Genomic DNA, 13,479 nt, shown 5'->3' with positions numbered 1-13,479 from the left:
TTAGCATTATTAAAGACATAGTTATTTGTTATTTTGCTTATGTTGATGAAATCAAGATGTAATTTACTGACTTAACACACATTTATGTGTTAAGGAGTTATGTTAAATTATTAGATCCTTTCTGTGCAAACGTGTCTTTGACCTTCTCTGAATAGACTCCGTAGACTAGACATTCTGTGTTTAGACATTCCATGCTGATATCTATCTGTACCTTACTGTCATCAGAAATATGTTTTTATATTATGATTGATTCAAGATCATTACACACTTCCACATAGACACACACCCATTACACACACACACACACACGAAGACAAAACATAAACACAGAAACACTATAAGACGTTTCCAAAGATGTTTTCATTTTGACGAAGTGACTGTGCGAATAAACTGACATGTGAATCTCTGATTCTGATTGTCTGTTTCTCTCGACCTGATCATTCTCGTCCTCGGCCGAGGGTGGCCCACGAAGGAATCGGGGTCTCTTTCTGGGTGAACCCAACAGTGTGAAAAAAAACCATTACGTTACCTGTTGGGATTAAGATTTGGGGACATTGACTTGACCTGATGGGATTAAGAGTTGGCAGTGGGAGGGGTAATCACTCTTTTCATTGAATGGAATGGAATTATTTACTCTTCTCACTGAATACCCCTCTCACTGCCAACCCTTTATCCCAAAATAATATGACATTTTTTGATGGCCAGTTAATTGTCCAAATCAATGGAGCAGATTTGAGTTTTTGTGCTTGATACATTCCTAAGACTGAACAGAATCACCTCAAGTGACCAAAATGGTTCATTACAATGGGTAAGGTAATGTTTTTTCACACATTCCAACATAGTTCTAAAACTGCTTTTTACAACATTTTCATTCATCTGTTATTTTTTGTAAAGTACAATCATGACATACATACTACATCGATATTATTGTAGCTGAACTTGTGCTGAATACAAAAAAATTCATATGATTTTGAAAATACTGCCTAGATTTGTTGAAATTGACAACAAAATCAGAGCATACCAAAATCATTAAAGTGCCAGAAAATACCCTCAGACCCCAGAGGGTGACCAAAGGGATACCGGCAGATCCCCTTGACTCCATTATCCCATGAGAAAATGGCCTTTTCCACTCTGTTTAGTTTACACCAATTTGTCACCCTTCCTTTCTGATTGTTTGGGGCTCCAACAATGTTTCAGTGTCTCATGGACCGAATTCTCTGTCCACACAATGCGTTTGCGGCAGCCGACTTAGATGACAATCATTTATAGTAATGATTGGGAGCGGCATTTACAGCATCTCTGGGCAGTCCTTAGGCCGCTGAGGTGCACTGGGGTCACAGAAAACCTGAAAAAGTGTGCAATTGTACAGGTGGAAATATGGTATCTGGGCTTGCACTTGGGTCATGGGCAGATGCGTCCCCAAACTGATAAAACTGCAGCGACTGCGGCCTGCCCAAGACCTAAAACCAAAAAGAGGGTGAGGCAGTTCCTGGGGCTGGCTGGCAATTATAGGTGGTTCGCGCCTAACTTTTCAGATGTCACCAGCTCACTGACTGACCTCACTAAAAAGGGAGTGCCAGATTCAGTCCACTGGATGGAGCTGTGCGAACAGGCTTTTGCTCAGGTAAAGGTGGTTTTGTGTGGTGGCCCGCTGTTGCATTCTCCTAACTTTTCTCTCCCTTTTGTTTTACAGACCAACACATCAGACGGAGGGCTGGGGGCTGTTTTGTCCCAGGTGGTTGAGGTGGAGGAGCATCCGATGCTGTACATCAGCCACAAGCTCTCCATGCGAGAACCAGTAGGTAACATGTGATGAGGTGCACCTGTGTCTTATTAGTGGCTGTCTATTAACCTGTGTCTCCGTGTGTCTTTCAGACAATCAGGAATGAGAGAGAGAGAGAGAGAGAGAGAGACAGAGAGAGAGCTGTGACATCCCATTGCATGTGTGTGTAGTGTGTAGCCATGTCTTAAATACATTTCAAATGATATACAAACAAATGTATACACTGTCATTTTGCTGGCTTTGTTTGAGCTCACCGTAGTGAGGCGGCGTAATGAGCTGAATCTCTCTTCCCAGGCTGCAGCTGCTTTCCTGAAGGCCTCATGCCGGCGAATAAGCTGTTCTACTTCATCTACACTGCCACCAAGTTCCTGACTGACCAGGAATGCCTCCTGAGATGAGAGCCAGGACTCAGCAACCACTGCCTCTTGAGCAAACTGATGAACTTCTAACACTGAGACCAGGGGAGAAACAAACACAAAGAAAGGGAAGTGGTTGTGACAGACAGATCGGGAGAGTTGAGGGGAAAGAAAGAAGTCAATAAAGTAAAATCATAATGAGTGACAGAGCAGTTAAGAGAAATCATTTACTGTTCTTATACGTTTTATTTATGCATATCATAATATGAATTATTGTCATGATTCTATGGTCTAATGACTCACTGTGCTGTAGGTCCTCCCAGTGTTTATCCCATTTCTCTGTCAGCTCTCTTTGTTTCGCCATGACTTTCTCCAGTTTCTCTTTAATCTGAAACACATGACAATACACCTCAAACTAGGGCCAGGCTGCCATGTCATTAGGCTGATGAAAGTATCTAAAATTAAGGATTGGTAGACTCACAGTAATAAAAATTTGTGCAGTGCAGAATTAAAACTATGACTGTAGGATCGTTTGGATTCAAACTTACTGATAAAGCGAAAATTCATACCAATTTATTAAATCTGCTGCAGTCAGAAAGCTCATGATATGAACATATTATTGACCTGCTTTACATTGTAAGCAATTTTTTTCTATATGTACATATAGTATATTGCTGTAACTGTTTCACTTTGAGATACTGCTCATCATCTCAGTGTATTATTATATCATACCAGAGGTGGACAGTAACAAAGTACATTTACTTGAGTACTGTACTTAAGTACCCTTTTTGAGTATCTGTACTTTACTGGAGTATTAATTTTTTTGGCAACTTATGACTTTAACTTCACTACATTTGAAAGACAAATATCGTACTTTTTACTCTACTACGTTTCTACATTACTATGAAATAGCTTTGAAAGTGGATGTTTTTTTCTTTTCTTTTCTAAAATGTGATTGTTTTTTTCACAGGTGACACTGAGACAGCCCATGAGTAATCACTAGGGTCAGGTCATATCCATACACTGGATAAAATCAAGATCAATGATTTCTCCACAGCATTATTTAACACAATCAGTTGATGGCAGAATGGAAGGAGGCGGTTCTTTTGGGGAATGCACACACTCATGGCTATAGCTAGAACCCATGTTTCAGTTTTCTGAAAGGAATAAAGAGTTGTTTTGTTTTAAATGTTTGCTTTGTTTGCCTAAAACGGAGCACATCACAGCCTACAAAAACTTGCCATCCAACCTGCGGAAGCATATTGAGGTATGTAAATATTTTATTCCAAGAGAAAGCTTGCAATGACGTTGTCTGTACTTTTAAAGCTAGCGATAATGTTGCAATAGCTATGCAGTCTGGTTAGTCAAATGACTTTGTGGATTTGCCCGCTAAGTTGCCATAGCCTTGTCCACGACTAACATTAACATACAGCTAGTTAGCTTGGACACTGTTAGTTAGCATGTAAAAACAGAGTTAAGTTAACATGAATAACGTTACCTTATCTGAAGTGCTTTCAGAAATGTTTTAGCATAATCTTGCCAAATAAACAAAATGTAGAAATCTTTCTTTTCTAGTAACGTTAGCTACCCAATATGATTCAGAGTTTGAAAAGATTTTGCTAGCATGGCAGGTGGAGCTTCACTGACTAGATAGCTTAACATTAAACCACCATGATTCCACAGCCAGATTCATATGTGCATGAATACATGCCTGCGTGCGCGCACACACACACGCACACACACGTGAGACCTGTGAGATGGACAGTATTGTGTTAGTCAGTCACAACAAATTGCTGGAATTTTTTGTTTTGATGTCAGATGATGGTGTTGCACTTTTTTGTTTTGCTTAAAGCAGTGTTGCTGTTGGGCAGTTATTAAGCTAGAGGTGTGGACCTGGATTTTAAGCAGGTGGGCTTGTCATCTTTATTTACTGAGCAAGCTGCATTTACAGCTATTCCACTGTCTTCCTGATTAACATACACATACATGTGTGCGCACACTGCCAGAGTCAGAACACTACCATGCTGCTTTGTGGGGGTGGGGAGGAGTGTTAAAACAACAACAAAAAAAGAAAATGACAATGACTCGTTTTTAGTTCAGCTGTGTTTCATTTTGTAACAGTCTACCAGGTGTTTATTCTACAGGTTCTATAAGCTAGTTAGTAAATCCAGTCAGTTGTGTCAGTCCTGTGCACTGTGGCACATGCAGCTGAAGGCGTGCCTCAGGCTGCATGCACGCCGAGTGAGCTCCAGCACGTGCGCCGTGAACAAGGTGCACCTGAACTCAATTAGAGAACTGTGTGTTTGGCTATTTAAGGACTGCACTGATGCAGTTGCATCGCAAAGTATTACGCTACATTAAATACGCATTACTGAGCCTTTCTTCCCGTGTTCTTGTTTTCCTGATTCTTGTGCTGTGTTCTCGTTCTTGTTTTGCCTTTGATGTACTGTTTGTGCCTTGACCGTCCCTTTGCCTGTTTTCTCGTTTCTGATCTTGCCTGCCATTTTGGACTGTTCACCTTTGTGTGCGCGTTTATGCACTTTGTGTGTATATTGCACTGTATTAAACTGAACACTTCTGTACATACATCCGCCTCCCTCATGTACCTGACAGAATACTTCGCCATACAATGGATGTAGCAGAAGCGTTCCAGTACGCGATCCCACGCTGCTTCCGAGTTTCTCTGTCTCTGCCTCTCACCTCGTATTTTCGTCGAAAGTCTGATGGGAGTCCCCCAGCAATTTACTAGGGAATACATCACCCTATGGGATTCAGTCTGCAGTGTGATCTCTTCTATGAGAATCTCCAAGAGCCCAAGCCACCTGAACCCATCTGGGTAAGCTTCGTACTAACATTCATTGCTGGACGAGCACACAGATGCATGGACTACCTGATTCAGGTTCAACACCCGTGCCTTTGAAACTCACAGACTTTCTTTGCCATGCTCAAGTTTATTTTCGAGTCATTAGAAAAGGAGGAATCCCATGAAAATTTTTGGGGAGGAGCAATCATGCTAGTGGTCGATGCAGCCAAGGAGGCAATTGCTCTAGAGCGCCTCCTAAAGGCAACCACACCAGTGGCCTACTCAGCCGAGGAGATCGTTGCTCCAGAGCTCCCCCCAGTGGCTGATATAAAGACAACAGAGGAGGTTGTTGTTCCTGAGCCCCTCTTGGACGCTGTTTGTTTTGAGCTGGTTTCTCAGCCAGAACCAGCACCTGAATTAATGCCTGAACCCATGTCTGTATCAGAATCCATGCCTGAACCTGTACCAGCATCTGTTCCTGTTCCTGTGCCAGCATCTGTTCCTGTGCCAGAGGCAGAGCCAGAGTCAGCGTCAGGGCCTGCTCCAGTGCCAGCGGCAGGGCCTATTCCAGAGCCTGTGTCAGAGTCTACCCCAGAGCCTGCATCAGAGTCTACCCCAGAACCTGCATCAGAGTCTACCCCAGAGTCTGCATCAGAACCTGTGTCAGAGTCAGTGCCAGAGTTGTCACCTGCCCCAGCTTCAGTGCCGGTGTCAGAGTTAAGGCCAGAACCTGAGCCTGTTCCTGAAACTGTGTCAGAGGACGTCGAAACGACCTCTGCCTCACCCGGCCAGGAAGACGTCTGCATCGTCCCATTGCCAGGTCCTAACCTGGACCAAAGCAGTGCGCTGACAGAACTCGAGCCTGTACCTGAGCCAAGTCCAGAGTCCAAAAGAGAGCCAACTCCACAGTCCGAGCCAAGTCCTGAGCCCAAATACAGCCTGGGGCCCAAGTCAAACCTTGCTTCCTGCTGTGAGCCCAAGGCAGCTCCGAAACTCCTACCGGAGTCCTTTCCAGAGCTCAAGCCCAGCCCTGCATCCAAGCCAGATCCAGAACTCCAGCTTCAAGTCATCTCCTGAGCTGGAGCCAGAGTCATAGTCAAAGCTCAAATTGTCTCTAAAGCTCAAGCCCAAGCCAGATCCTGAGCCCAAGCCTGAGTCATCTCTTGAGCTGGAGCTAGAGCCCAGCCCAAAACTCAACTCATCCCCAGAGCCAGAATCCAGCCTGGAGCTTGAGGCCACCTTCAGTCCTGGATCCGCACCTAGTCCAAGAGTCAAGTTAGGTCTGGATTCCGGCACAGAATCCAAGTCAAGTCCCCAGCTCAAGCCCACTCCCAGCCAAGAACCCAAGTCGTGTCCTGAGCCTGAACCCCCACCAGGCCCAAATATGATGGATTTTCGCTCCCAGAGGGAGCTCTTTGGGAGGGGGTTCTGTCAGTCCTGCACTCTGTGGCACATGCACCTTAAGGTGCGCCTCGGGCTGCGCGCGTGCCAAGTGAGCTCCAGCACGTGCGCCGTGAACAAGGGGCACCTGAACTCAATTAGAGAACTATGTGTTTGGCTATTTAAGGACTGCCCTGATGCAGTTGCATTGCAAAGTATTACGCTACGTTAAATACGCATTACCGAACCTTTCTTCATGTGTTCTTGTTTTCCTGGTTTCTTGATTCTTGTGCCTTGTTCTTGTTCTTGTTTTGCCTTTGATGTACTGTTTGCACCTCGACCGACCCTTTGCCCATTTTCTCGTTTCTGATCTTGCCTGCCATTTTGGACTGTTTGCTTTTGCGTGTGTTTATGCACTTTGTGTAAATATTGTACTGTATTAAACTAAATACTTCTGCACATATATCCGGCTCCCTCACGTACCTGACAGGTTGCTTCAGAGGCATTAGATTTTGTAAGCACTGTGGCAATAATACAACACTGCATTGACAGAAAATGTACTTTTAATAGTATTTTTAAAAGCAAATACTTCAGTACTTTAACTTAAGTAAAAATTTGACTGTACAACTTTCACTTGTATTGGAGTAACATTTGACCAGTGGGATCTGTACTTTGACTTAAGTAATGAAGTTGGGTACTTTGTCCATCTCTGTATTATACTACAGTAGTGCTTGAAAGTTTGTGAACCCTTTAGAATTTTCTATATTTCTGCATAAATATGACCTAAAACATCATCAGATTTTCACACAAGTCCGAAAAGTAGATAAAGAGAACCCAGTTAAACAAATGAGACAAAAATATTATACTTGATCATTTATTTATTGAGGAAAATGATCCAATATTACATATCTGTGAGTAGCAAAAGTATGTGAACCTCAAGAATTACCAGTTAATTTGAAGGTGAAATTAGAGTCAGGTGTTTTCAATCAATGGGATGACAATCAGGTGTGAGTGGGCACCATATTATTTAAAGAACAGGGATCTATCAAAGTCTGATCTTCATAACACATGTTTGTGGAAGTGTATCATGGCACGAACAAAGGAGATTTCTGAGGACCTCAGAAAAAGCGTTGTTGATGCTCATCAGGCTGGAAAAGGTTACAAAACCATCTCTAAAGAGTTTGGACTCCGCCAATCCACAGTCAGACAGATTGTGTACAAATGGAGGAAATTCAAGACCATTGTTACCCTCCCCAGGAGTGGTCGACCAACAAAGGTCACTCCAAGAGCAAGGCGTGTAATAGTCAGCGAGGTCACAAAGGACCCCAGGGTAACTTCTAAGCAACTGAAGGCCTCTCTCACATTGGCTAATGTTAATGTTCATGAGTCCACCATCAGGAGAACACTGAACAACAATGGTGTGCATGGCAGGATTGCAAGGAGAAAGCCACTGCTCTCCAAAAAGAACATTGCTGCTCATCTTCAGTTTGATAAAGATCACGTGGACAAGCCAGAAGGCTATTGGAAAAATGTTTTGTGGATGGATGGAGCCCAAAATAGAACTTTTTGGTTTAAATAAGAAGCATTATGTTTGGAGAAAGGAAAACACTGCATTGCAGCATAAGAACCTTATCCCATCTGTGAAACATGGTGGTGGTAGTATCATGGTTTGAGCCTGTTTTGCTGTATCTGGGCCAGGATGGCTTGCCATCATTGATGGAACAATGAATTCTGAATTATACCAGCGAATTCTAAAGGAAAATGTCAGGACATCTGTCCATGAACTGAATCTCAAGAGAAGGTGGGTCATGCAGCAAGACAATGACCCTAAGCACACAAGTCATTCTACCAAAGAATGGTTAAAGAAGAATAAAGTTAAATGTTTTGGAATGGCCAAGTCAAAGTCCTGACCTTAATCCAATCGAAATGCTGTGGAAGGACCTGAAGCGAGCAGTTCATGTGAGGAAACCCACCAACATCCCAGAGATGAAGCTGTTCTGTACAGAGGAATGGGCTAAAATTCCTTCAAGCCAGTGTGCAGGACTGATCAACAGTTACCAGAAACGTTTAGTTGCAGTTATTGCTGCACAAGGGGGTCACACCAGATACTGAAAACAAAGGTTCACATACTTTTGCCACTCACATATACACTACCATTCAAAAGTTTGGGGTCACCCAGACAATTTTGTGTTTTCCATGAAAAGTCACACTTTTATTTACCACCATAAGTTGTAAAATGAATAGAAAATATAGTCAAGACATTTTTCTGGCCATTTTGAGCATTTAATCGACCCCACAAATGTGATGCTCCAGAAACTCAATCTGCTCAAAGGAAGGTCAGTTTTATAGCTTCTCTAAAGAGCTAAACTGTTTTCAGCTGTGCTAACATGATTGTACAAGGGTTTTCTAATCATCCATTAGCCTTCTGAGGCAATGAGCAAACACACTGTACCATTAGAACACTGGAGTGATAGTTGCTGGAAATGGGCCTCTATATACCTATGTAGATATTGCACCAAAACCCAGACATTTGCAGCTAGAATAGTCATTTACCACATTAGCAATGTATAGAGTGTATTTCTGATTAGTTTAAAGTGGTCTTCATTGAAAAGAACAGTGCTTTTCTTTCAAAAACAAGGACATTTCAAAGTGACCCCAAACTTTTGAATGGTAGTGTATGTAATATTGGATCATTTTCCTCAATAAATAAATGCCCAAGTATAATATTTTTGTCTCATTTGTTTAACTGGGTTCTCTTTACCTACTTTTAGGACTTGTGTGAAAATCTGATGACGTTTTAGGTCATATTTATGCAGAAATACAGAAAATTCTAAAGGGTTCACAAACTTTCAAGCACCACTGTATATTAGTATAAATACACAGGTGATTACAGGAAATCACACGCACTGATTGGGCAAGAAGTTTTGGACTATTTCTCGATAATCACCTCGAGTGACCAGGCAAAATGGCTGCCAATTGCTTCGTCACCATACGTAAGAATTACAAATTATGAAAGAAAATGCTCTTCCTAAAAGCACTAAAGTTGTTACGAAGTTTGGTCTAAAACTATTTAAAGCTAAGGTGGAATTGTGATTTATTTTATCTATTTCAAAACAAAGTATTTTATGTGAGTTGGCATAGATTAGTGACAAAAGTCTGCACACATTACATTTACATGCCACTTCTGAAGTTTGAAATAAATGATTTTTGAAATATGATTGTTTTAATTTTTCAATAATCACCTGCCTATTTACAGTGCTCAGCGTAAATGAGAACACCCCCTTTGAAAAGTAACATTTTAAACAATATCTCAATGAACACAATTTCCAAAATGTTGAAAAGACTTAAGTTTAATATAACATCTGTTTAACTTATAATGTGAAAGTAAGGTTAATAATATAAACTTAAATTGCACATTTTTCAGTTTTACTCAAATTAGGGTGGTGCAAAAATGAGTACACCCCACAACAAAAACTACTACATCTAGTACTTTGTATGGCCTCCATGATTTTTAATGACAGCACCAAGTCTTCTAGGCATGGAATGAACAAGTTGGCGACATTTTGCAACATCAATCTTTTTCCATTCTTCAACAATGACCTCTTTTAGTGACTGGATGCTGGATGGAGAGTGATGCTCAACTTGTCTCTTCAGAATTCCCCATAGGTGTTCGATTGGGTTCAGATCAGGAGACATACTTGGCTACTGAATCACTTTCACCCTGTTCTTCTTCAGAAATCCAACAGTGGCCTTAGATGTGTGTTTAGGATCATTGCCATGTTGGAAAAGTGCACGACGACCAAGGGCATGGCGTGATGGTAGCATCTTCTCTTTCAGTATACAGCAATACGTCTGAATTCATGATGCCAGCAATGAAACGTAGCTCCCCGACACCAGCAGCACTCATGCAGCCCCACATAAGGACACTGCCACCACCATGTTTCACTGTAGGCACCATGCATTTTTCTTTGTATTCCTCACCTTTGCGACACCATACAGTTTTGAAGCCATCAGTTCTAAAAACATTTATCTTGGTCTCATCACTCCAGAGTATAGAGTCCCAGTAGTCTTCATCTTTGTCAGCATGGGTCCTGGCAAACTCTAGGTGGGCTTTTTTGTGCTTGGGCTTTAGGAGAGGCTTCTTTTGTGGACGGCATCCATGCATGCCATTCCTCTGCAGTGTACGCCGTATTGTGTCACGGGAAATAGTCACCCCAATTTGGCTTTCTACTTATTTAGATAACTGCAGTGAACTTGCATGCCGATTTTCTTCAATCGCTCTCATCAGAAGACGCTCCTGTCGAGGTGTTAACTTCCATGGACTACCTGGACGTCTCTGTGAGATGGTTGCAGTTCCATCGTTCTTAAATTTTTGTACCACTTTTGCTACAGTATTCTGACTGATAAGTAAATCTTTGCTGATCTTCTTGTCGCCTTCACCTTTGTGGTGTAAAGAAATCATTTTCTTTGGGGAATTCTGAAGAGACAAGTTGAGCATCACTCTCCATCCAGCATCCAGTCACTAAAAGAGGTCATTGTTGAAGAATGGAAAAAGATTGATGTTGCAAAATGTCACCAAATTGTTCATTCCATGCCTAGAAGACTTGGTGTTGTCATTAAAAATCATGGAGGCCATACAAAGTACTAGATGTAGTAGTTTTTGTTGTGGGGTGTACTCATTTTTGCACCACCCTAGTTTGAGTAAAACTGAAAAATGTGTAATCTAAGTTTATATTATTAACCTTACTTTCACGTTAAGTTAAACAGATGTTATATTAAACTGTCTTTTCAACATTTTGGAAATTGTTTGTGTTCATTGAGATATTGTTTAAAATGTTACTTTTCAAAAGGGGTGTACTCATTTACGCTGGGCACTGTATACTAAAACAATTCTTCGCCTCAGGCTCAGTGAATATCGGTGAATAATAACCTCAACTTTGTCTCGGTTATAATTCACTGATATTCACTTTGTCTTTGGTGAATAATTTTTAAATAATATTTTATTATGCAACATTGCCTATTATCAGAATGTTTAGATTCATCATTTTCATCATGGTCGAGCCCTACCCATAATTCAAGCAGGGACTGGGTGCACTTTTTTTTTGAGAAAGTTTTTGAGAAGTATTTCAAACAAATATCTGCATGTCTATGATGTGCATGCAGTGTTGATAAGATGATTAAATGGGTGGAAACAGAGCCTTTGGAATGAATGGTACCACAGAGATACTTCTTAAGCCTTAATTCACCTGTTAAGATTTGTTACTCAAATCCAGAATTGTCATTAATTGCCTCATTATAAAATGGCTCATTTTAATGTTTTAAATGTTATCCTTTACCTCTTCTGCTGCTGGGTTTCTTTCAGCCAGCAGCATCTTTCCCATCTCGATACACTGCACAATACTGTTATTTCGTGCTTCCACTTCACTCTTCAGACTCTGATGGTAGTTCATGAGCACCTCGACAGAGGAGACATCCCTAAAAACATCAGCAGATAAGTAAAGCTCCAAGAACAGAGAGAGAGGAAGAAGTATACAGAAAGGAGCCATTTTGGGACTCGAGTATACTGAAATCATAAAATTCGGACTTGGACAAAAATACAGCTCTTTTCTGATTCTCATACTTTTTGTAAAGGGAGTTCTGTGTGTTTTTCTGTAAATATAGGAAATTGTTAGGTGTCATATTGCATTTTAAACACTACATGGTGTCCAACCAGGAAATCTGGTTGTTCAACATGAGTGTTTTGTTGCACAGTATAGATATGATATATTTAACGATTATTCCACAAAATTGAGTCTTACATGAGCTGTAAGCCATGTACGACGAGATTGAGTGGAATAACAGTTTTATTATATCCACATTCACTGGATTTTCAGAATCAGAGCGTTCTTATTTTTATTTTTTCTAAATTCGATAAATAAAACCTTAATACAAAATGTCTATCAAATTAATTTCTGCTAAGGCGGACTTCTTACAAACCTATCGATGGCTGCATGAATTTACTTTAGTAGTGTTGTTTTTTGTAGAAAACGCTGTCTTGCTGAGGTATAGAATACCTTTAGATATTTATTTAATTCTTATTGGACATTTCAGTGATGTAATTTTCAAACTTCTTCAGCTTTTGAACCAGTCTAAAAAAAATTCAACAAATTTTAATGCTTAAAGATGAAGAATGTAAACAAACTGGCGAAATGACAGTAGCAATTTGCTATAGCTATAATAATGCTATAATAATAATTCTGCTAACTAGCCATGTTTGTATATAGTAGTATATAATTGCTATAATAATGCTATAATAATAATTCTTGAAAAATAAAAAATAAAAGATACATCCTTACCATCAAATACTTATATTTCCTATTTTGTTGCTTTTTTGCATTTTTTGGGGTTTTGTTCTCAAGTAGAGTTTTTATTTCATCCTCGGTTGGTTCAGCAAAATGCTCCGCCGTTTTGTTTTTCTCTACTCACGGTATATGAGCTGATAGCCTAGTAGTAGAGTAGCCAATCAGAGCGTGCAATTGCTTATATAGTGAATGTGGATTTAATAATAACGTTTACAGAATACAGCAAGTCTGCATCCTAAACCACATCAGCAAGTTTGATATAAACAGGTCATTGTGTACATTAATTTTTTTGACCAAACCGTTCCTTTAAATTACATTTATCTTAAGATTGTGTTACAGTAAGAAGGTGAAACAAAATGAACAAAATGCAATTTATGGTTAAGGTTATTTACCTTTAGGCAGAGAAAAGCACATTCTTGCTGATTAGACCTATCTTTTATTAATAATTGTATTTTTATTGTATGTATGCATGTATGTATTCGCGTACTGCACCTTGGTTTCTCTCCCGTTCCTATCTGACAGATGATGCTGTCCATCCATATCAACTGATCACGTACTATGCTTAAAAATTGCAGTTTATCTGATGTCATGGTAATCTGTACACGACATTCCTCACAGGACATGATCAGCTCCTTCCATGCTCGCATCACTTCATATTCCTGCATGGCAATGGCCTCTGCCTTCTCTCCTGCATAAACAGTACGGAGCTGAGCAGCATTTTCCTGTAACTGTCTCATCTAAGGAAAACAAGCAAACACACACACACACACACACACACACACACACACACACACACACACACACACACACACACAC

At 40.6% G+C, this 13,479-nt stretch overlaps 1 protein-coding gene across 1 annotated transcript in view; it reads right to left on the bottom strand.

The window, feature by feature from the left end:
- The window catches only part of LOC132887847 (spectrin beta chain, non-erythrocytic 4-like), a 221,863-nt gene that overhangs the window by 61,772 nt on the left and 146,612 nt on the right, over positions 1-13,479 (bottom strand). The window contains exons 27-31 of the mRNA XM_060923573.1: positions 13,151-13,400; positions 12,963-12,967; positions 11,659-11,823; positions 2,443-2,527; positions 2,038-2,234 (exon numbers count right to left, since the gene is read on the bottom strand). Of these exons, the coding sequence (XP_060779556.1) occupies positions 2,038-2,234; positions 2,443-2,527; positions 11,659-11,823; positions 12,963-12,967; positions 13,151-13,400 (702 nt within the window). The remainder of the gene's footprint in view (positions 1-2,037; positions 2,235-2,442; positions 2,528-11,658; positions 11,824-12,962; positions 12,968-13,150; positions 13,401-13,479) is intronic.

This window comes from Neoarius graeffei, chromosome 6 (assembly GCF_027579695.1).
Source record: "Neoarius graeffei isolate fNeoGra1 chromosome 6, fNeoGra1.pri, whole genome shotgun sequence".
In the NCBI taxonomy this organism is placed as follows: domain Eukaryota; kingdom Metazoa; phylum Chordata; class Actinopteri; order Siluriformes; family Ariidae; genus Neoarius; species Neoarius graeffei.
Note: the sequence above shows the minus strand (reverse complement) of the source record. Positions and strands in the feature narration are given on the sequence as shown.